The 24,327-nt window shown below is 41.2% G+C and overlaps 1 protein-coding gene across 1 annotated transcript in view; it reads right to left on the bottom strand.

Moving 5' to 3' along the window:
* The window catches only part of SLC5A8 (solute carrier family 5 member 8), a 29,874-nt gene extending 17,401 nt beyond the window's left edge, over nucleotides 1-12,473 (bottom strand). The window contains exons 1-6 of the mRNA XM_068191613.1: nucleotides 11,859-12,473; nucleotides 9,722-9,787; nucleotides 5,713-5,764; nucleotides 4,135-4,202; nucleotides 3,118-3,272; nucleotides 1,580-1,720 (exon numbers count right to left, since the gene is read on the bottom strand). Coding sequence (XP_068047714.1) covers nucleotides 1,580-1,720; nucleotides 3,118-3,272; nucleotides 4,135-4,202; nucleotides 5,713-5,764; nucleotides 9,722-9,787; nucleotides 11,859-12,191 — 815 coding nt within the window. The 5' untranslated portion in view covers nucleotides 12,192-12,473. The remainder of the gene's footprint in view (nucleotides 1-1,579; nucleotides 1,721-3,117; nucleotides 3,273-4,134; nucleotides 4,203-5,712; nucleotides 5,765-9,721; nucleotides 9,788-11,858) is intronic.
* Nucleotides 12,474-24,327: the final 11,854 nt, after the last annotated feature.

Genomic DNA, 24,327 nt, shown 5'->3' with positions numbered 1-24,327 from the left:
GTACAGGCCAACAACATGACCTGCCAAATGTGTTTAATTACACTTGAATATGAACTAGATAGTCACCACAGAATAGCAGTGTTTATAGTTGTGACAAGCTGCAACTATTATGCAAAATGATTTCTCCATACAGAGCAAATATCTTGCACAAGCAAGGCACGAGCAAGATACCACAGAATCCAACCACCCATGCCAGCAGGACAGGGCTCTACTGATGAAGGCTCCGCAACTATTAATATGAGAGCCTAAATTCCATCCAACCCCCTACAGAACCAGATAGCTTCCAGCTCTGGTGAAAGCTGCTGCAACAGCTCAGAAAACCTACCCTGAGGCTGCCATGGTGTCAGATTTTCTCTGGTCACACTCTGCTTCTGAGACACTCTGGAGGTGTCTTCAAAGAAAGTAGGGAGGACTTAAGAGAGGGGCACAGCCCTAAATGGAGCAGGTACTAGGAAGAACAGCCTGACTGGCACACAAATCAGGCAAAATGTATGCATCTATTCTCCCATATGCAGTCATTCCAGGGAGATGTGGGATGTGCCTCCTGCCTCTGCAGTGCTGAGAACCTAGAACGCAGCCATGTGCCACAGACTGCAGAGAAGCAACCTGGTATGATGGAAATGTGTCAGGGAACCCTGGAGATGTACCTGATAATGAGCATCAGCTCATTCCTGTCTGCAGCACAAATGGCTGAAAAGCAGATTTTCTTTACTGATAAATCCAAAATATTTCAGTTGTAAATGGTGCATGATTTTGTGGTATTCTGCTAGCTTTATGAAGTGAAAGCCTTCATAAAGATTCTTCTCTGTATGTCACTGTGCCACAGAATGACTGAATAGACAAGGGCTATTTTTATGATGTGTGCTTCTACATTTCTTCTATAAATGAATTTCATGAGATCACTGGTAATTCTTAAATCCTGAGCTGTGAACTAATGGAATGGTTCTAAAGACAAAGATAAGATAACAGAGATAGTAAATATACTCCATTCTAGAATAAAGGCTCATCAGAAATGTTTACACTCAAGGAAAACATAACCCTCTGCCAGTTTCCACAGTTAATTTCTTAAAAAATATGTCATGATTATTATGAACACAAAATACATGATTGCTCAGCAATTTTATCACTGAATAGATAATTTCTGGATTTCCTCACACCTATATTCATTGTTATGGAAAAATATTTTAGTCTGTAGTCATTCAAAATCCACACACAATGATTTAGGTTTTGCAGAGCAGCAATTGAAGATACTGTCTTGATATGACTTCAGCATAAGTACTACAATATTTGGTCTTTAGGTTGCACATAAACTTAATGCAGCTATTTCTATATGAAAATACTGGCGCAGTGAAACATTCAGGCACAAAGTTCAATGCTACAGCAATCACATGTAATTCATATACCAGTAATTACTGTGCCAAATTTCTTATACCTGATCCACAAAACAGAAGGCAAAAGTTGTTAGCCTTTATAAATGCAAATTATACAGACAAAATACCCACTCATTCCTTTAAAAAAAAATCTCTCTTATAAAGAACAGCCACTGCTAAATTCTGACAGTAACTGCAGACAGACTTACAATTTTGCGTGGAATCTGCTTTTGCATGCGATGTATCTCTGGACTTGGGACTGGTTAACCCCATATATACCAGTCCACGTGAAAGTCCCACCTATAACAATCGTCCAGAAGGTGTGCCTTTGCAAAGGATTGGGATCAAAGCTACAATTAAAGGAAAAAGAGAAAGCAAATTCAGAATATTAAACTCTTCCTAATATGTAAAGACCTTAATGCTTAGAAGAAATAATTTCTCCATGCTTGTTCTAATACAAACTTTCTTAATTTGGCCAGATTTTGAACATTAAGTTACTCTAACTTTACGTGAAGTCATAGAAAGCAAATTTTAAAACTCAGAGCTGACATCCTGAGCCAGTGAAACACTCTGAACTGTCCAAAGGTGAAGCTGGAGAGCTTTATTTGCCTATAAATTACAGTCTTATGTAAAGTTGTATGATGTTTGTGGTGGTTGTGATGAAATGATGCTGCAGTAAAAAGTGTAATGTGCCTGCTTATCTAGAGGGACATCAGTCTAACACCAGTATAAAGGTGTGTTTACAATCCCAGCCTTTGTGGACAGAGCCTCTATAAAACATTTTGCTGGCTTACCTCTAAGTAAACAGAAGATTTTAGGTAGCCATGAACAATTATTATTTTTAAATCAAACTTTAATATAGCAATAAATTATATTTATCTTGGTGAACACTGTAGTATTATTTCGCCTATTACATCCTTTATTCCTTTTCTTTTTCCATCTGTGAACTCTGTGACTGGGAGAAGAATCAATGCAGTAGAACCACTGCAAATGAGCCAAACAGATTGAAATAAATTACTGGTTATAAGAAGAAAAAATTACCCACAGATTAATTACTTACTGAAGAATTTGGTGAAGAATTTTACAGAATAACCTGATTAATATTGTGAACTGATAGACAAAGGACAAATCACAATACTTGTCATACTAAACTTTCACTAATAGTACTGGGTGAAGGTTCTCAGAAGAGTCTTGTAGTCATCAAAGGTAAAATAATTTTTTTACTTGAAATGGTCTTTGATTCAACATTGTCAGACTGAATGTTCTTGAACTTTTAAAGTGATATTTTTAGGCTAAGATTACTTACAATAATGGAAGGTAAAATGCTATTAAAACTACTTCTATTTTTTCTTTCAGGGAAAAAACCCTCCCTTTTTCAGATTAGGCAAAAATTATTATTTTCCCATTTGTTTTGGTCCAGTCACTGAAATATCAAATCAGCACTTTGCAAATTGTAATTATAAATACAAATATGCTCTCCTATTTACCGTTCTCTTTCAGCGGAACCCCAAATGAATCCTTAAAATACCTACTTGACAAAATAAAAAGGTTTTTCTCTTTCCAGGAATTTGTACGGAGTAAAACATAAAAAATATCCCTCAAACTAGGTAAGCTTGTTTAAAAATATACAGAAACTGGGTCACAACTTCTGCTGTCCTCCTCCTACAGTAGCAGTTTAATTTCAGTTAGTCACATGAGCTCTATTTGTAGGAATAGAGAGGCACATCCTCTGCAAGTACAAACTCACTCCCAGAAGTTTAATCTTCCTCCATGGTAGGAATCATTTACAATGCGTCCAATTCCCTCCTGAACCACCACAGCTCGGATAATCACAGATGAAAATCCAGCAACCATGATTCCAACCTGGAAAACGTCTGTCCACACCACTGCCTTCAGACCACCCTGCAAGAGGAAGAGCATGTATCAGATACAACAAGGCAGCAACACTCCCAGTTTGCACTCACATTCAACTAACAGAAACATTACTATCTATATTATGCATAATAGATGAATTTCATCTTCATCTTTAATGGGACTAATTCTGACTGATGTCCTTAGGAATTCTGTTCTGGAAGCTATTGAAGACATCCTGGCCCTTTTTTGAAGTGCAGGGAAATTTACTTTGGCCATACACATAGTTTAATCCAGTATTTCCTTCACCACATAACCTGATTCAGAAGTTTGTATCAAAAGATAGATTTTCAGACTATCTTCAGACTGCTCATCTTATTTTATATAAGTACCACTACCTCCAGAAGGTGTACCATTCATCTGAATAAAAATAATTATTTAATCCACCATATGCAAATAAATTTGTCACTGAGGTTCTATTTCATCATTTCATCTAGACACTTGGTCAATTAATGCTAAATTAAAGACCAATCTGTTCATGTGGCATGCTATTTTCAATGGCTCTATTCAATAACACACAAGACTGTTACAGTTGTGGTGTTTGATAAATTGCACAGCAAAACCCTACTAGATCAGACGAAAAATCACAGGAGAATTTGTAGAAAGGGAAATCTACCTTTTTTGCTATTCTTTCAGCAACAACAGAAGTTTGAGGGTATCATAACAAAAAAGATTTCAGTTGCATAGAGGCTGCCTATACATTCAGAGAGGTCCCTGGTTGAACATGGTCTTGTGGCTACACCTGCAAAATGTAATTCCATGGAGTAACCTGATTATTAGGTTTCTTTTTAATAAATTCCATATTTGATGTGAGTGGTGAAAGGAACCCTTCTCAACTGAAGGGCCCACATACCAGTGTGCAGTAGAATGTGCAGACCACGCCAGTTGCCACCACTGCGCCCCATAAGTCAAAGCCAGTGACTGAAAGAGAGGAAAATAGCACCAGTGTGAATGAGACACTGGGGACAATACACTGAAGGCCAATTATTGGAAAAAGCTAGAAATAAATTAAATGCAAAAGTAGGAGGTATAAATGGCAATGAAAATATTAGCGTGTCTAAATAATGGGATTCACCCTAACTAGTTTTAAAACTGAAACAGCTGTTACAGATTTGGAAACTGCTAAAAAGTTGAGCTTCATTTTGGGATCTAGGAAGCTATTGCCTTTAATGTGAACACTCCCAAACAATATGTCCAGTATGGCCCAACTCAGGAAGGTTTTAGAATACATGTCCTTCCTTGAAACACCTGTGTAGTTGCTACCGAGCCCTTAGGCAGGGATTTAAGCAAGTAAACAGTTTGAGGGCTCTCCACAGAGATAAAGTTGTTCAAGCATTGTCTGGAAGAAATGTGTCAGAGTAAAAGCCTTTCTTCTTTTCTTCCTTCTCTTAAGGATTACATGTTCCTGCTATACAACACTGTGCTGTGGCTGGCATACAGGCTGTCACTGCCCCAGCTTGACATGCTCACCTGCTGCCAGGCACGGCATCGGGGGCTCCCTGACAGAGAGCTCAGGCTAATGAGAAATACGGAAACAAAACTAGTGAAATACATAAGCTACTCTAAATAGGAGCTGGCTAAGTCATAGTTTGGTTTAGCATGTATTTGCAAGGCAAATATAAATATCAAAGACACAAAACCTGTGGGACTTATACACTGGAGGAAACCAGTAGAGAGACTGTTGGGGTTTTTTCTCCTTTTTCTTCAATGAACAGGGCAAAAAAAACATTTAATGAGCAGAACAACTGTGACTTGATTCTAGCCAAAATGATTCATTTTTTATTTGCATTTTATTATTCCCTTTTCTTGCCAAAGGAATAAAATTAATGGTGTCAGATTACAAGTTTAATTTGGCTCCATAGAAAAGCTTTTGCCCTTTTAGAAATTAATGTGGCTCATTTTCAAATCAAAGAGTCATTGTGAAGTAGAAAATGGAAATATTTAACTTCGTAAATATCACAATAAACATCTTAAGTTAACAATCTCTTTGTTGTTGATTTGGTTTTCCTGCTAAAAGGACAGACCCCATTAAACAGCTCTAGACAGCCCAAAATCATATTTACAGAACTTTTACTTTGCTCTCATCTTGAAGAGTAGCACTTAACCAGAGGAATTAAATTTGTCTTTAGTGCCTGCATTGCCTTAAAAATTTACTTAAGCCTTCTCAACTTTTCTGAATAAGCCATTATCTACAGGTATTGCATCAGAGGTAGAGTAAATGAGAGCCAGTATTCCCATAAATCTCTTCTGTAATTCCTTACAGGCAGGGATTAAGGGACTAGGATTACAGAGTTCCCATTAAAAGACCTCACGGTCAAGCCCTGAGATATATTTTTAGCTGTTGCTTTACCAAAAAAAACCCCACCATCCCAATATTATATGCAGAAAAAATTTTATGAGTAGAGGAACAGTTATAGTACACTCATTTTACCTTGATTTAGTGCTAAAGCTGGAGCATAAATGACAATACCAGTGTATAAAGTCTAGAGCAGGAAAAAAAAAAGGAAATATCAAAATAAATATAAATTCTTGGAAAGGTGATAACTTTCTGAGATTATTTCTTTTCAAGCATCTATGTAGTCGATATTTCCTAAATTCATAACTGTTGACAAATAATTCCAATTAGAAGACAAATGTCTGAGGCTATTAAACTCTACAGTCTCACAGCCAAATGTTCTTAAAACAAATACAAGGGACTCTTAAATATAAGATCCATCTTTATCTTCTCCTGGCTTTTATAATTAACTTATTCTATTCCTTTAAAACTGCAAAGGAAACAAGAACAAAAGGAAGTTAATGAGGTTTACACATGGTTTGTCAAGGAATCTATTACTATAATTTTCTCAGTCTTGAGATCAATATGCCTTTCAGTATACAGCTATAATTTGTGTGAGTAAAAACAAAAAATATGACATTAGTTAGTCACTACATATAGCATTACAAGGAATGTAACCTTCAGCCAGTAAAACAAAGCCATACATTTTTGTATTTTCAACCACAGTAAAGATACAGACAAATCAAGGAGCTACTCCATCTACCTTGGTGGGCACAATGGGATTCATACACTGATATCTTCAATTTCTTTGTATATGGTTTTAAATCCTCTTTGCTTCTTTATCACTGTTATTACTGCCACAAATTCAGCTGTGACATGGGTCAGGAGAATACAGCTTCCAACTTGCTGATAACCTCTGTGAAGGTCAGTGGTCTTGATTCAAAGCATCTGGATCACCAATAGGTTGTGAGCTGACGTGCATCAGTTTTCCATTGCTGGACTCTTCTGACTTTCTGATTTACAGGGATGAGATTTGGGCATGGAAAAACAGCAGAATCAGATGTCATCCAGGATTCAGACAGCTTCTGTCCTTCCTGCAAGTGTCCACCCTAGGCACAGATGGCAAACCAGAGCAGGATTGCTAACCACTGAATTACCTGCCATGGCTTTTGAGCAGATCAAAGCCAGTCCCTGAGGTGGAGCTCTACCACATGGCCAGTGGCTATTCTGGGACAAAGCCAAGAGATAACGGGAGTGAGCAGCTCTCTAGCTGTATGAAATTAGTGTGGAGAAGCTGCTTCACCCAGCCTAACCTAATTGCCTTGACCCTCTGCTACACACCTACTAGAAGCACATGCCAGAAAGGATAGGGGGCCAATTGGGGAAATAGTTATTCCTACCTCTGTGCTACAGCCTGCCACTGTGTGTACATGCTTGTTTCTCTCAGTGCCATAAGTCCTCTCTAGATTTTCATATATAGCTTGCATGACAAGAAAGCTGCCAGTCCTGATTAGTCCCTGGTGAATATCTCCTAAAACTACCTGTATCACCTCTCAGCCAGCTCCTGACACCTATCTAGCCCAGTCAATGTTTGACTTGCTGTCCATACAGTAACTGTCAGCATGTGCTGCTGAAACATAGAATCATAGAATGGTTTGTGTGGGAATGGTCCTTTAAAGAACATTTAGTCCAATGCCCTTGCCATGGACAGGCAGACCTTCCACTAGATCAAATTGCTCAGAGCCCCATCCAGCCTGACTTTGAACACTTCCAGGGCTGGGCCATTGCACTTCTTCTCCAGACTACCTGGTCCAGTATCCCACTATCCTTGTTGCAAATAAATTCTTCTTTCTATCCACTCAAAATCCTCCTTCTTTCAGTTTAAAACTATTATCCCTTGTCCTGTCACTACAGGCCTTGGTAAAAAGCCTCTCTCCACCTTTATCATAAACCCCCTTTGAAAGGCTGCAATAAGGTCTCCCCATAGCCTTCTCTTCTCCAAGTTTAACAATTAATCCCACCTTTCTCAGCCTTTCTTCACAGGAGAGGTGTTCCACCCCAAAGACCATTTTTGTAGTCATCCTCTGGACCCTTTCCAAGAGGTCCATGTCTTTTCTGTGCCAGGGACCCGACAGGCAGATGCAGTACTTCAGGCGGGATCGCACAAGAGTGGAGTAGACAGGGAGAATCCCCCCTTAACCTGCTAGCCATACTTCTTTTGGTGAAGGACAGAACTGGCTTTCTGGGCTGTGACCAGACTTTCTGGCTCAGTCAAATTTTTCATCCACCAGTACCTCCAAGTTCTCCTCTGCAAGGCTGCTCCCAATCAGTTCATCCTTCAGTCTATACTGATATTTGTGATTGCCCCAATCCACGTGCAGGACCTTGCACATGGGTTTGTTGAACTTTATGGGGCCACTCCTGAAGTCTGTCGAAGTCCCTCTGGATGGTGTCGTTTCCCTTTAGCAAATCAGCTGCACCACTTAGGATGGTGTCATCCACAAACTTGCTGAGGGTGAACTCATTCTCACTATCTATGTCATTCATTAAGGTATTAAATAGTATTGGTTCCAGTACATACAGCACTCATTACTGGTTTCCGTCAGAATATTCAACTGTTGACTGCAATGCTTTGGATGCAATCATCAAGTTAATTCTTTTTCCTTCTAATAGTCCAACAGTCAAACTCATACCCCTTCAAGCCTTTTAATTCAAGGCTTGAATTAAATGGCAGCATGAATTAAATGGCAGCATGAATTAAATGGCAGCATGAGAACTTGTGGCTCTCTCATACACACAGTGAATAAGTGCCAGAAGCCTTGAATCATCAGAAATTAAAATTTGTCACAACTATGATCACATTTTTGTGTCAGTTTAAATAGGACTGATACAATCTTTCTGCTTCTTCAGTATGGTTTTTTTGGTTGTATCATTATAAATCCTTTACCTTATTTTAAGTATTAATATTCACAGAAGAGTTAAAATTGCACCATTCAAATCATAGGAGGTTTTCTTTCCTCACTAGTATTTAATTAATTCAGGTTAAATTGTAAGTGCTTGGCAGAGAAAGCCACATATAGGTCTTTGGTTAATTTCCTTGAGCACATATTTAAGTTGCATAGAATTATTTTTCTCATCTTTGAGGCAAAGATTATGCTTAGCTCTTCCAACTTACACAACTGTGATGTCTTCATAGTGCTGGTGAAACAGTGTCAGGTTTCACACATGCCAGAACTCTACTTTTTCCATGAGCTTGTCATGAGCTTGTGTATCTGTAAAAACCAGCTAAGCAGCACTGCTCAAATCAGTAAAGAGCACTGCATTGGGAACTATTTTATTGGTGCAAGTGTGATTGCCCTGTGACTTCTGGTGTGCCTTAAAAAATACAAAAATGGACAAAAATAAGCATGTACCTTAAAAAGCTTTCTGACTGCATAGTCATTCTTACTTTGAATTACCCAAAAGTCCACTTCAAAACTGTGAAAAGCACACATTTTTGTTCTGGTGCATTTGACATATGCTCACTGACATTTAGAAGATGTGGTCCCCTACTGACTCTTTGAAAGGGCCAGATACAGCAAACTGTACCAACAATAATTTAAGAGATTGCTTTAGCTTAACATTCCCCAGGGCAGTAATCTTCTAATTCTGGTTTGCAGACACCTAAGGTTTTTCCAGTGGTGGTGCAAACCCTTGTGCAGTAAGTAAATGACAGCTCCTGACAGCCTTTTTTGTCACCTCTCATTGACCTTTGAGAATTAGTCAGACTCTGAGAATCCATGCAGCAGAGGATGAAAACTGCCACTGTAGATAATTGATGCACGTTTGCATTTTGAACTCATTGCGGGTTTCTCCAGCAGGCAAGCGAATGGCTGCTCTTCACAGTGCTATCCTGTAGTGAAGGGTCGCTCGTCTCTTGGCATGGTGCTGATGTCAAGTGACTGCTCTGGGTATTCAACAGTGCCCACAGAGACCCAGGAGGTAGGTAGGCCAGCACCTGCTCCCCACCTCATTGCTGTGCAGCAGAGAGCTGTGTTTCTCCTGCTCCCAGCCACCCAGGCATTGTGGTAACCTCATCAGCTGCTCAGAGAAAACAGCCAGTTACACCCGACCAAATAATTCTGGTGGCCCCAAGGACCACAGAATAGCTTTGAAGTTTACTTGCCGTTTGTATTACGAAAAGGACCGTTCCACAGAGGCGTAGATATTTATTAAATCGGAGTTCTAAATACTGCAAAAAAGAAGAAAAAACAAATGCTTATATTGAAATTTGGCACTATTGATGGAACTAGAAATGAAGTGATAAGCAATACAGAAAGAGCAGATTGTAGTTTTTACATTTTCATGAATGGCCAAAACTCCTAGAGTCCCCTTGTTTGATATCTCTTTCAACTTGGTTTTCTTTACAGACCTCACCAGTGGGTAATAACACACAAACAAGTGAAGCAGACATAAGCTAGTCACTATTCAACGGTGTCTACAGAAAAGACTAGAACATATTATCACAGAATCACTAAATATGCTGAGTTGAAAGGAACAAAGATACACAAGAATCATCAAGTCCAACTCTTGACTCTGCACAGGGAAACCTAAGAGTTGACAATGACATAGCAGCCAAAAAATAGAACCCACTAGTTTTGTGAAATCAGGGAGAAAAAGAAAATATTGTGACTATTCCTACATCTTAGTGCAGAAACTCTAGCATTATGTGTTCATCTGAACTGCTGCAAGAGAGGGCAAAAGATTTTCAGTGGTCAGCAGCTTCTCCCCATGTTAACCTCATCTTCTACACTGCCCAAGGCAGCCTGCTGTATTCTACAGGTAAGTCAAAATTTAGCCTTTTGTGAAACAGGTACCCTCACTTTTCTATCAAGCCTGGAACAGCACAACCTCTAAATTAGTCTGTCATGCTGTAGAGCAGATTTCTTACCACCATCTGTCCTAAAAGCCCTCTTGGTGTGTGGTTCTACAAAAGAAATCTCATTTGCCTGACGAATCTGTTCAATCAACACAGATAAACACTGAAGCATCTCAAAGGGCTCACTCATGAACTGAGCATTTAAAATGTGATCTGTGAGTATGTCCACACAAGGAAGCAGTTTTGAACCCCTGGACAGACAGAAAAGGTTGTTAAAAATCTGAACTCTGCCCAGAAATAGACATATCTTTTATAGCTGCATTACTGGTTCAACACCAAGATAATCAGCAAGTTTCCAGTTATGATCATAAGCTTTTATTTAAAAGAACCTTATTTAAGTATCATCATGACAGTCCAAAGATTAGTAGATTAAAATACACTGGAAAACACCAGAGATTTCTGTTGGTGAATTCTTATCTAAATTCACTAACAGAAATCTTGTTTTCAGCCTCCAGTGCTGCAATGCCTCTGTTCAGTGTAATAAAATGCTAAAGACCAAAGTAGCCAGTCAAGGACTTTCACCTGCACTGATGCTCCTTTCCCAAAGTCCTCTGCAAAATGAGCAGTTTGCTGCCAAATCTGCAGCTAGGAACTATCTCCATGCAGGAAGATAAACAGGCTGCGTGGACATTTTGAATCAGAAGAAAGTACTGACTAGATGCTTCCCCATCCCAAAACTGTCAGACTCGACCTGTGATTATCCCACTACCCCAGCTGTGTCTGTGCTGATGGGTATAGCTTTAACTTACACGCTGTGCTGAAAACCAGCTCAGCCTTATTTTGGTGGAAGTACGAAAACTTTCACAGACACAGAGCATTTGCTGACCTCCTGGTATAATCATGAGGGAGAAGACAGTAGTGTAAACAGCCTCAGGTGACAAGGGGTCTCTTCAAAATCTCTAGGAACAGCACAAATACGTACTCTTGCCAAAGGGTGACTTTTGTGGTTGCACCTAAGCTTAGAAACCAATCTGGAGGGAGCATGATGTGATGTGATAACTCTGATTCCTATAGTAGGTGCTTTTGTGCTCTGGTTTGAGTAGATTAATTACAGATGATTAATGACACGTCATCATCCAAGGTGCATTAGGATTACTCCACCTACTGAACTGAGTATCTGGCATGAGGAAATAAATCTGGTATGACACACAGCTCCTGAGCTAAGGCAGCAGAGTTGAGCATCACCTGCCTGCAGAGACAGTGTGGGCAGACTTGGGGACAGAGAGGGCTGCAGCCTGCTCTCAGGAGTGTGGTGACATAGAACAGCCCAGAGTGCAGGGAATCTGGGGGAAGAGAAGGTGGAGGGCAGACACGTAGAAAGTAGGCATGAGAAGCCCCCCAGCTCCCTAAAAGCTGCGGAGGGATTCTTCCCACTCCACCTTACCTCATAGGTGCTGGTAATGCCCAGCTTGTAGAAGACGGGCAGGAAGATCTCAGCACTGCACAGCACCACCAGGCCGTAGGTGATGGCAAAGATGCAGAAGATGGCACCATAGCGATAGATTTCAGCAGGGGTGCCCAGCACGGTGACGGCTGACATGAAGCTGGCAGTGAGGGAGAGTGCAACCGGGAGGGCACTCATGCTGCGGCCTGCCATGAGGAAGTCCTTTGACGTCTTCTGCCCACCTCCCACGAAGGCGTAATAGATGCCAATGATGGCTGAGATGAGCAGCATAGCTGCAAAGACCACATAGTCCCACACGGTGAAGCGCCCCATTCTACCCGAGGAACTCACCCTTGGAACCAAGGATCTTCCCCAAAATCAGAGGGGCTGCTGATGCCTCCGCAGGGCTGGCACGGGATGGCATAAGCAGGAGGAAGCAGATGGGAACGGGCTCCCGGGGAGGTGCCCCCCGCCGGGGCTGGGGCAGGTGCGGTGCGGTGACACCAGCGGGACAGAAGCAAAAAGGTGCGGTGCAGTGTCCGCGGGTGGGACAGGTGCGGTGCGGTGTCTGCCGCCGGGAGAGGTGCCGTGCGGTGTCCGCGGGTGGGACAGGTGCGGTGCGGTGTCTGCGAGTGGGACAGGTGCGGTGCGGTGTCCGCGGGTGGGACAGGTGCGGTGCGGTGTCCGCCGCCGGGAGAGGTGCGGTGCGGTGTCCGCGGGTGGGACAGGTGCGGTGTCCGCCGCCGGGAGAGGTGCGCTGCGGAGCGCCCCGCGCAGGTCCCCGCCGCGCGTCCCCGGCGGTGGCAGCGGGCTGCGCCGGGAGCCGCCGTGCGAGTGCCGCAGCCGGGACGGCGGGCGGGCCTTATACGGTCCCGGTGCCCGCTCCTCCCCGAGGCGCTGAGCGCCCCCGCGGAGCGAGAAGGGGCGGCGATCCCGGGCCAGGGCAGCCCGCCCCGCGCCACGGCACAGCCCCGCCTGAACAGCGCAAACCCGGGTCGAGATGCAGAGCTGCTGGAGGGAAGACATTTCACACGAGAGTGCCCCAGAATGGGGAACCTACCCTCGCTCTTTAGCATATTCCACCATCTCCCCAAAGGGCTAAGGTGAAAATATCGTTTACTATATACATTTCCATGAGTTTTGCAATCTGGAAGGAAACTCACTGAATCCGATTTACCAAGACGAGTTGCTGAACACTGCAGTTGTGCAACAGGGAAACCCTGTTACCTGCACTATGCTCACAGAAGTTTTACTAACTGTCTTCAAGTTCAGGAGTCAAAGTGCACAGGAATATCACAAATGGAGCTTCACACACCTTACCCAGAGGGGAATACCTCAAAACCACCTATGTGATTTTAAGGCCATGCACGCCAATTGGTGGAGATGTGCCTATTTCTATAGCCAGCAGTAGACACAGGACTAAGAGCAAATACTGTATTTGGCCACTTTGCCATATATTAGCAGCCCTAGATGGGGAATGGAGATGAAAGGATGCCAAAGCTGACTCAGATGTGCTTGACAGCAGTGCAGCCACACACAGCACACCTTGTGGCAGAGTTTAGAAGCTTTGCACAGTAGCTTTCCATTTTGAGCTGTACATTGGCAAAGTGCTATGCTGGAGGTGATTACCTAATAAAAGTCAGAACCACCTTGAGGATTAAAAATTATCCTGTTTTCCTTCATGGAAGGTAGAATAATTTTCCTTCCTGCCCAGCCTCTTCTGGCTCTTATCCACAGCTGGATAAACTGGAAGTAGTCTTTGCTGCAAGTGCTCTGGGTTCAGCTCAAGGTGCTCTTGAGCTGCCTGTATCTGACCATTTTGAGACATGGTTTTCAGCACCCTTTTCTATCTTAGAGAGAAATGAAAATGACCAGATACCTGACAGCCAAGCACAGATGATGGGACACTTCTCTCTCCTTGGGAGGTCTGGAATTGCAGGCCTTTTGGAATTATTTCTGAGTGCATATTGGAAGGAGGGCTAGCAGGTGGAAGTCTGGTCTGGCAGGATTATTAAGTTGAGCTGTGAAATCATGTCTGTTTTGGTCTGGTGTCTAGATGCCTATCTGGGAGTCTGAATGTCCTTGAAGAGACAGAAGCTGGCCATGGTGTGCAAGTGGCACGTCCTAATCTCACCACAGCAGGTTAGGGCATCAGTCATTGTAGCCCAATTGCTCTCTAATTACTTATACAATGAGTAAGAGCTTCCAGACATCCTGTTGAGGAAGAGTGAGACAGAAACTTATGCTCTACACCTACCAGTTAGGCTATTGATTTATTTATCATCTGAAGTGGTTGCCCTAAATCAACTTCTGACAAAGTGATTTTTTTCACTTCTTACTAAGTGAAAGAACCTTCCAAGCAGAGCTTCAATCAAAACCAGCACATCCCCACTCAGTGCAATGACCTGGTGTTGTCCAAAAGTATTTGTTGTCAAAAACCATAGCCCCTTTTTTTCAGGAAGGATATAAACGGGCTCTGGCCCAGACCCACAGCTTGTGCTGCTCAGAGTTTCATGGTCAGTGTCCTTTGTTTGCACTCCTTCAGGAATTAAGTTGCTCAAGCCATTCAAACCATAACATGCATTTAAAGTATTAATTACACAGGATTAATACAATTTTGATTTGGCTTCTTTATAATTTTTGACATAATGTAAACACAGCAAGTGATAGCATGTACTGGAAAACAAATCATGTTTCTTAACTGAAACACAAGCAGCTATGAGGAAATGCACATCACTCTGGTTTCACCTGGCATCCTTGGTTCTTTTACCAGTAGTGTTAAGCAAATTGTCTTTCAAATGTCATCATGATCAGTATGGCATGAAAGGCTGGATCCTCCAATGTGGATGTTTCCATTTTTGGAACAAGCAGCAAATCTGTACGATGGCCATGTTCTAAATCACAGCAAGTGAACCTGGAGAACAGGACTAAATGTTTTTCTGGATTTTTCACACAGGGAACCAAATTAGCTCTACTGGTTTGTGCTGTGTAACAGAGACAGAACTGCAAGTATTTGCTTTTCCTCATTGCTACAATAGATATGTAAATGGCTTCCAAACTCAGAGAGTGTCCTTCATTTTCTTCTTGTAACACTTTTGCCCCATCTCCACTGGGCCTTATGTGGTGTCTCATCTCACTGCCGCTGTGACTCTGTTTTTGTAAGATCTACTGACATCAGTGAGATTCAGTGTTTAATAGCAAGAGGGGTAAGATTCACATCTCTCCAGCACCCTCAAATTAAAAAGGCCATGGATCTGTTTACAAACAAACCCCAGACTGCCTATGGGTTCCAAATGGTTCCTTCCTGTGATTGTACTGGGCTCATTTCCACTATAGGACAGCTCTACTGGTACTAATGGAAGTCTGTAAGCAAGGACATTCCCTTCCTGTTATTTTTCACATGGATGGGCCACTGCATTGGGAGATCAGTCAGATGTATTTTCTCCTGTGGAAGAGACAAATATATTGAGCCCTGAACTTGGAGAGATACTGCCCATCTCTCTGAACTAAGTTGTGATAATAGACTTTGAGGGATTATCCTGATTGTAGGCAAATGTGGGCATGGGCAAAAAAACAACTGTAAGTGAGGGAGGAGAGCACTGGAGGCCTGGTGACCATTGTTCAGTGGTTATGCAAGACCCTTTACATTTTGCTTTGGCAGCCTGGGAGCTCTCCAACTTCCAGTAATTCTTTGCTCCGTTTCAGACTGTGTGGGGTTCAGCTGTACCTACACCAGCTAAGCTGAGTTTGCAGATCGAGAACAGTTCATGGTCAATTTTATTCCTGTGTAGTGCCAGGACTGGCCATTGTTTTCTGCTGCTTACATAGGGATCAGTTTGGAAACCTTGCCAGAAAATAGCTGGCTTTTGGTAAAAACAAACAAACAAAATAAGTTCAAAACAAAATCTGCAAAAAATGGATGATTTGTTAAGGAAATCAGGGATGTGGGATCATGCTCTGTACATATATATATACATGTGAGCATGTGGAAGGTGTTTGCACTTCATGCAATGACCACAGTATACCAGTACACTAGAGAGACTGGGGCCTCAGAAAGATTAAGGAACTACCAGTTGCATTGAAGTAGATGGGAAAAAAATGCAGGATCCCATAAATGTTCCCATTGAAAGAAACACTGCTGCAGGAGCTGAACCTCTGTTAGGGGAATGGTGAAACCATTTGAGAGAAAGACCTTAAAAACACAAAACTGCAGGCAAAGCTTCTCATCTTCTTAAGTTCACAAGCCAACCAACACTAAGACACAGTGATATGAGGACCTAGATTCCATTTACTCCTCTGTTCATGGAGCTACCAGTTAAATTTCCTTTACGTCACACTTTTGTTGGGAACAACATATCAAAATTAATCATTTAATCCTAATTAGACTGACTGATTTTTCTCACAATGCAGTACTTCAAGTAAAAAATTAACTTCTTTTACTTTTGGAAGATTTTAATTGCAGCAACTGCTTCCTATACAGCATCACTTGTCACCTTGAGAAGCTTGTTGCATTTTGGTGTAAAGGAAGCTTATTGCTGATGGTATTTCATATTTCTGAACATCAGTTAGGTTGTTTGAATACACCCTAATCTCCTCTACTTGCTGTGCTTTTCCACACACTGCTGTTTTGAATTGCTGGGGATAGTATAGCTAGTTACCGTACTACTACCATCATTGGCTTTGCTTCTCTTGGTTTAATACTCCTGTTGTGGTTTAATCCCAGCCAGCAGCTGAGCACCACGCAGCCGCTAAATCACTGCCTGTCCCCCACCTTGCAGTGAGGAGGGGAAATGGAAAAAAAATAAAGTAAAACTCATAGGTTGAGATAAGAGGAGTTTAATTAGTGAAACAAAATAAAATCTAGTAATATTTATAATAATGACAATATTAATAATTAAAGGGAGTGGCAGGAACCCAAAAGAAACAAGCAATGCACAATACAATTTCTCACCACCCACTGACTAATGCCCAGCCCACATCAGAGCAGCAATTAGCATCTCCTGGCCAATTCCTCTCAATTTATATACTGGGAATGATGTTCTGTGGTATGGAATATACCTTTGGCTAGTTCAGATCAGATGTCCTGGCCATGCTCCCTCCCAGTTTCTTGTGTACCTGCTCACTGACAGAGCACAGGAAACTCTCTTGGCTTAGGGTAAGCACAACTTAGCAACAATAAAAACATCAGTGTGTTATCAACACTCATTTTATGAGTATATATATATATATATATACACTCATATGTATATATATTATATATATATTTAAAATGCAGTACTGTACCAGCTACTAAAATAAAATTACCTATCCCAGCCAAAACAAGGGCAGATGTCTTAATGTCCCACAGTCTTGTTTAGTGATTTTCTTAGTTTTCTTTTTAGTTACTTTTGTGTCAGCCCTTTTTCTGTTAATATTGTTTGGTCATGACAGAACTACCCTGAAAGGGTATTCAGAGGAGCAGCATCATCATCAATATTGCTTGTGAAATTTGGATGAGTTTCTTAGAAATAGTCACCTGGCACATGTATTTTAAGCATAGGGATTTTCTTTTACAGAGATGTCCCATAATTGTTACCTCTTTATTCCTAATAATATCACTAGGGTACATTTCCAAGCATCCTTTTAGAAACTTTTTTCCAGTAGTGATTTTATAGAAGTGCCTCTTGCACAGACTGTTTGAGAGCAGTAACAAGGATGCAATGATATTTACAAGTGTCATATGTCTTAAAAAACCACCATAAACATAACAAGTTAAATATTTCAAGAAGCATGGTTCCCTAATTCAATGTCTGTAGTATTTCCAATTCTTATCCTATCCAAATCCTATATTTGAAGAGGTGTAGAATTGGGAAAGGTCTTTACTTCAGACCCTAATCATTAGGAAGTCTTTCAAGGTAACAACTTTTGCTTGAAGTGTTTGTCTTCTCATGCTTAGCATGTCTGGGACACAAGGACAGAAAGAGTGACTTGCAAAGAAAGAGATCAACAAGGAGAAAAGAACCAAAGAGTCATAAAAGTCATGGTTTATGTTGACATTTTGAATGACACTTTCTTAGTTGTTTGTTTTTTCTATGTTTGCATTCCACTGAAATTCAAATTGAATTCAATTGAAATTCAATTGAATACAGTTTGCAAGAAAAGTAATTTAAATGTGAGTACTTAATAGTCTTGAGAAGGGAACTTTATATTGTGTAACCCACTAATTCCAACACACCTTGTAAAATCAATAGTGAGTGCTCCAGGATTGAAGTACTTAAGTTAGCCTTGACTACTGAGCATTTAAATCTGAATGTTTAGGAGTCTATAATGCATCTGCAGGAGAATTCTCCTCTTTCATCTAAAAGAACAAATTTCAAAATTTATTTATGGACTGTTCATGCAGTGAGATGTAGCATACATAAATACTTGCTCACAAGAACAATTATTATGGGAATAAAATTGTGGTACAGACTTTACTTCTTTAACTCAAATGGATAAATAAGTTACATGTTTGAACTTTATTCCCATGGCTTTGGGATCTTTTGTTTATTTAAGGTGTTCAATTCTGCATCAACAGAATTACAATTCAACTAGTTTGCTTACTTGCAGTTAATGTATGAGAAAGGGCTATCAAATGTTCACCAGAATGATGAACAAAAAATTGATTTTTTTTCTGAGTAATTTTTTCTGTACTTCTGTATTTTGTTCCTGTTGTTTCTCTCTTTTTTTCACTACCTGCTTTCCAAACTATCTCAGATCACATGTTCTAGCTGATGTTATTTTGATATGTGTTTGCTTTAGGGGTACCATGTAGGTACTTCGGTTATGCAGCTTGGCTCCCTACTGAAGGAGAGAGACAGGCTCTGCAGAAAGAAACTGTTGCTTTGATATGGTCCCTGGAGGAGCCTGTCTCTTTGTATTTTCTACAGAGGAAGCCTCTGGAAATGAGCCTGCTAACTCTGCCTCTTCAAAATACCCTGAAAAATGTTGCCTGCCACTGCCCCAGTGACCTAACTAGCTTTTTGATTATTTTGATTTATTTTTCCATTCATAATCCAGAGTGTCTATCACCACTTCTGACATCTCCCTTATTATCTGCCTCCCATCCTTCTTTGTAATTGCTACTGCTAAGTCCCCTGTGCTCCTTCAATCCTTTCATCTACACCCCCATCTCTTCACATTAAGAAATTTTCTCTTCCTCCTCCCTCTCACACTTCCACAAGAATCTCCTTCTTTTTGGACCCCACAGTCCCATGAGGCACTTCCCCCAAAACTGCTGTTTCCTATCCACTTTATTCTTCCAATTTTTTAATGTCTCTAGGAACTGACTGCCTTCCCTCTCTTTTAAACCCCTTTTTGATCGTCTTCAGTTCTTCTTCTACACTCTGTCAAGGCTGGCCATGCTGAGATCACACGGATGCATACACTGCTTGGAAATGTTTGCAAGCAGTCATGCATATTTACACCAGCTCTATGTGTTTAACTGCTTTGTTTGTCAGACATCCTCAAAGCAACATACATCACCAAAAGTAGATAAAGAAGGAGGTTTTTCCCTCAGGTCCAACCATCTGCACTTGTTGACTTTGGCTTGGTTTGTTTCTTCTGTTTTCCTCTATAACGTGAGATTTGGTACACCTATTTCTGATGCTATCTGGACATTTCAAATAGCAAATCCCTGTTTTTTCTGGAGAGCGGAAACACTGCCAGTATCCTTGGCCTCTCCCAGGATGCTGCTGGGACACACTGTAGGTTTTTTGGCCTCTTGCACTGCAGACCAAACTCCATGGCAGGAGGATTTCATTAATCCAGGCACACTAAGACTCTTAAAATTAATGTCTGTTTCTGTAGTGTATTGATATCCAGTGTTAGCACGTGTTCAAATAGACTACTGAGCGCGGTTTGATGAAAATGTGGATTTGGGGCTAAGGCAATGGGGAAGAAACAATAACCTTAACATGCTTTTTTAAATAGGCAAAAAAATTTGTATTGATCTAGCATCATAAAGCCTCCACAGCTTCTGCACAATCAGGTTAGTACCCTGTGATAGTGTTAGCAGTTTGCAAACTTGGTGAATGATGTGATGCACAAGGAAGCACAGCAGTAAATGGCAGTCGAGGAGAAGCATTTTGGCTGCAGCTGGATTTAAGAGACTCCATCTCTTGGCAGAGAAGATGCTCTGTATCTGTACAGTACCATTAGCTGATCATCATTTTAAAGGGACTCATTTCATCTCACATCAAAAGAGATGCTGGTGGGCTCCCTGCAAGTGATCTTGTACTGGCTATGAACACCAGGTGAATTTTAGCCCTCTGTGCAGCCAGTAGCTATAGCCAGAGAGGTGAACTGCGCCCCTGTGGTAAGTGCTTGCCCAGTTCAAGCTACCAGGACTTCATCTGCTTCAGAGTCTTTTGGGTTTTCTCTCTTACTTGGAGGTTAAGGCTCATTTCTTTTTCCCTTATTACTGAAGTGTCAGTCTCCACCTAGACATCTTTTATATAGGGATCTATTATTTCAGTATGTTTGTTTTATCAGTTCTTTCAATGGTTCCAATTTGATTTGATCATAAATTAGACCCAGAAATTGGTACTAAAAGCAGCAGCAGTGTCCAAAAACTTACTTAAATTTATGGTAAGAAGGGACAGACCTATTCTTTTTTCTTAGTGTTAGCAACATCTCTACAATTACAGCATCAATAAATAAAATAAAATAAAATAAAATAATTTTTAGTGGTTTTTTTGGTTGATTGGCTGGTTGGTAGGTTGGTTGGTATGGTTTGATTTTTTGGTGTTTTGTTAGGGTTTTTTTTCTGCTTTATATGGACCAATATTGGAAATTTCTCATAAATATCTGTAATTTAGCAGCTGGTACCAGCAGCTTATGACACAGGGGAAGTGCCAAGAAGGGCTGCTTTGTCTCTTGATGTTGCATAAGTTCTTCCACTTTTCTAAGGTACCCACAAATATTTCACTCAACAGTACACATCAAAATTAGACTGCTTCCTAGCAGTCTCCACTTAAGGGTATGTATGTTTAAATGCTTTTTCCTTACAGTACACTGCAGAGCTGAGACTATTAGGCCTTTTCTTTGGTGTTTCAGCTTTTGCAGACTATGTCTCTTGGATCTTTGAGATCAGGAATGAATAAGGAAGTACTGACTCTGTTGGAACCCGAAAGCAAGGTTACAGCTGCATGAATACTATGACAGTTGAAGCTTCAAATAAGAAAAGAAAAAGCAGCAAATTAATTAGCCAAAACATCAAACCTACATACCTAACTTTCGTTGCATGAATGAGATGGATGCAGAGATATGAAGAACAGTACCGATTGCTTTGTACATTACCTTCTATTCCATGCCAGGAACATACCATTCCTTTCAGTGAGCCTGGTCTTATTTTCCCCTGAATGGCATGCTGTAAACAGACTGTTAGTAGTCCCAGACACATGACAGACAGCCATGAAATACAAACGGTTTCTGTCAAATCCAAATGCCCCTCATTTTAATGGTGAGCGTGAGCGTGAAATGCAGGAGAGCATTCACATTTCTTTTGGGGAACGGGACTTCATCCTGCCTTTTAATTTTCCTTTCCATGCTTCATGATTCCTCTGTGAATCCTCCTTCTGCTGCTTCTGTTACTGTTGCTTTCAACAAGGCTGTAGCCAGTTCTGCCGCTGCTGCTGTGGCAGAGCAGTAGATGAGGAACAACAGCAGTAGCCACCACTGCAAACCTCTCCTGTCCAGGGACTGTCTGTACACATGTGGTCTGTGGGGAAATCAGACCCTTTCTTTTTCTAACACAAATAACTTCTAAGACTTTCTTCTCCACCAAAAACAAACAAACAAACAAACAAACAAAAACCAAAACCAAAACAAAAAAAAAAAAAAAAAAAAAAAAAACACCACCACCAACAACAAAAACAAAAACAACAAAAAAGCCACAAAACAAAAAAACAAACAGAAAACCAACCCTAAAAAAAACCCAGGTGTGGGTTCCTACTGGGCAGAAAACTGGCATTAATTGTGGCAAAATTGTGCTAGGGATTTTAGGGATTTTACTGATGATCTATTGGTGTGGACAGTCCCTGTGCTCTGGTGCTGTTCAGTTTACCTCAAGAGATGGAGCTACTACAGCCCACCGATTTCAGCTCTGCAGCAGGATCCTGACTTGAAATAGATGAGTCACTGGCCTAGGTGTGTCAAGGGTTGAACCAGCTTGTCAGGGCCCCTTTCTGTGAGGGAAGTCCCTAAGTTTGTGATATTTCAGAGAGAAAATCTGGGATCTAAATTCCAGCCCCTTGTTCCAACCCTGTCTGATCAGCAAACTTAAGGGTTTCCCCTACTCCCCAGGAAATTATCCCCATGACTCAGCTAGCATTGACCTGGAGTTGCATTATTTGCAGAATCTCTATGCTTCAGGCATATTAGAAAAAATGTGGCCAAACAGTTCCACCACATTGCAGAACAGGATTCCAGTATCTTGTCTGCTTTGATTTTGAAGTGTTCTCAACAACATCCTACATAATCTTGTGGGGTTTTCTCCCACAAGGCAAGGCAAAATGCCAGCTAGAAGCTGAGGAGGAAACTGGCAGTGAAAATATGTCATTGTGTTACAAAGGGCTCAACTTACTTTGCAGACAAATTTAAAAATTATAAATCTGTTTGCTTCAGTTGAAAGAATACACCAAACTGCATGATACACTTGTATAACCTGCCTTCAACTCATGCCAGCCTCTCCCTACATGAGGATTTTGAAGAGCTCCTGTGATGCAGTAGTTTACAACCACATCCACCCCAGCCCCTGCATGCCACCTGTGTGGTGATTCAAGGTAGGCAAAGAGAAAGGCTTCTGGGCTCACAACCAGCTCAGATAACTGTTTAGTGTCTTTAATATTGATTGAGCAACCTAGCTTTGGGCATCCAAGACTGGAAGATGGTTGGTCTAATTCACAGTTGTTTCTGCTCATCTATTATCCTGTTATATTTCATTTTGAAAGGGAAAATCCTCTGCAAACTCCACTATGCCTCTATGAATATGGTAGGAAAATGAAAATTTGATCTAACACCTGTGCACCTATGCAATCTACAATGTCCTCTGGTTAAAAATAGTCTGACCTGGCTGCTCATTGTCTTGTGTCAAGTAACATGTCCCTTAAGTCAGAAACTCAGTGTCATACGGACTTCAGGAGTATGTGCTGTGCTTGTGATTAATACACACATAAAATACGACAGAAGTAGGGCAACTCAGTAACCATTTGGATACTGTGTATTTATGTAGTTTTGAGCCATATCATGTGGGAGGGCATCCACAGGGACAGTGGTAGATATGCACACATAATGGAGTCATCCAGACTTTCCAAGACTACCAATTCTAGGATTAATTCTATTCTAACACAGATGTTTTGAGTACAAGAATGTGTCTAGATCTTCAGTGAATATAAAAGGAGCCTGAAGTTGCTGCTCAAAGGCGGACACACACATTCTAAACATGTAGGTTATCTGAGATGAATTCTGCCCTGTGAGACCATCCTGGGTTAAATATCGAGGTATTTCACCCCAATTACTATGATTAGGCTAAACTACAGACTACCAGAAGGCAAGCCTGCTTTGCTTCTACATAAAGTGGGTCTGGCTCTTGCTGAGTCCAGCAATTAGATTTTCAACTGCAGAACTAAAAAGCCCAGGAATGAAAGAGACACAGGAATCTCAGACCTGTTTTAGGAGTGCTGATGGATTAAAGTCAAGGACTGGTGGCTGTAGCCCACACTGGGTGTTTGAAGAAGTCAGATCTCAATTGGTGAATACTTTGGTAGACATGCATGCACTATTTTACAAAGGTTTCCTCTACGTGCCTCTACAGGTATTACTACCAATAAGCCATTACTCTTCAGAAGGCCATCTGCTTTTAATGTTTAATGCCTGCAGCATAAATTTCTGTAGGAGAATTGCTGGCAGGGACCATCAGATAATCACACGTTCTGGTTCTGGAGCTGGGGCCTGCCCAGAGATGGGAAAACCTCATCTCTTACTGGAAAAGTAAAAGAATAATTCCTGAGGCTTGAGGCATTGCAGTCAGAAGGGAGTGTATGTAGTAAAGATATTGTTAACATAGCTGCAGCTCATACACAAGTGGGGAAGGGCCCTTCTGGGTCACTGAACCTTGCCAGCTGTCCTGGCCATACTGGTATTGATACCTAGGCTATTAGCCTGAGGCTCACTCAGATGTACCTCCAAGTGCAGTATTCAGTGCTGGCTGACACGCAGTCCATGAGTAGCTCTCACAACCAGAAACTCTCAGGAATATCAGCAGCTGCAGGTCTACCCTGCCTCAATCTTCTGAGAAATTGCCAATTTACAAACACAAAATGAGCATTTTTAGCCTTTTAAAAACTTCCTCTAATGTATTTTATTTTTGCTGATGATGACTTCTGCAACAGCCAGAGCACACCTGAGCTCTTCTCCCCATTACTTTACATGAATGTTCGATTTTTCTCAT

This window comes from Anomalospiza imberbis, chromosome 5, assembly GCF_031753505.1.
Source record: "Anomalospiza imberbis isolate Cuckoo-Finch-1a 21T00152 chromosome 5, ASM3175350v1, whole genome shotgun sequence".
NCBI classification, from domain to species: Eukaryota; Metazoa; Chordata; class Aves; order Passeriformes; family Viduidae; genus Anomalospiza; species Anomalospiza imberbis.
Note: the sequence above shows the minus strand (reverse complement) of the source record. Positions and strands in the feature narration are given on the sequence as shown.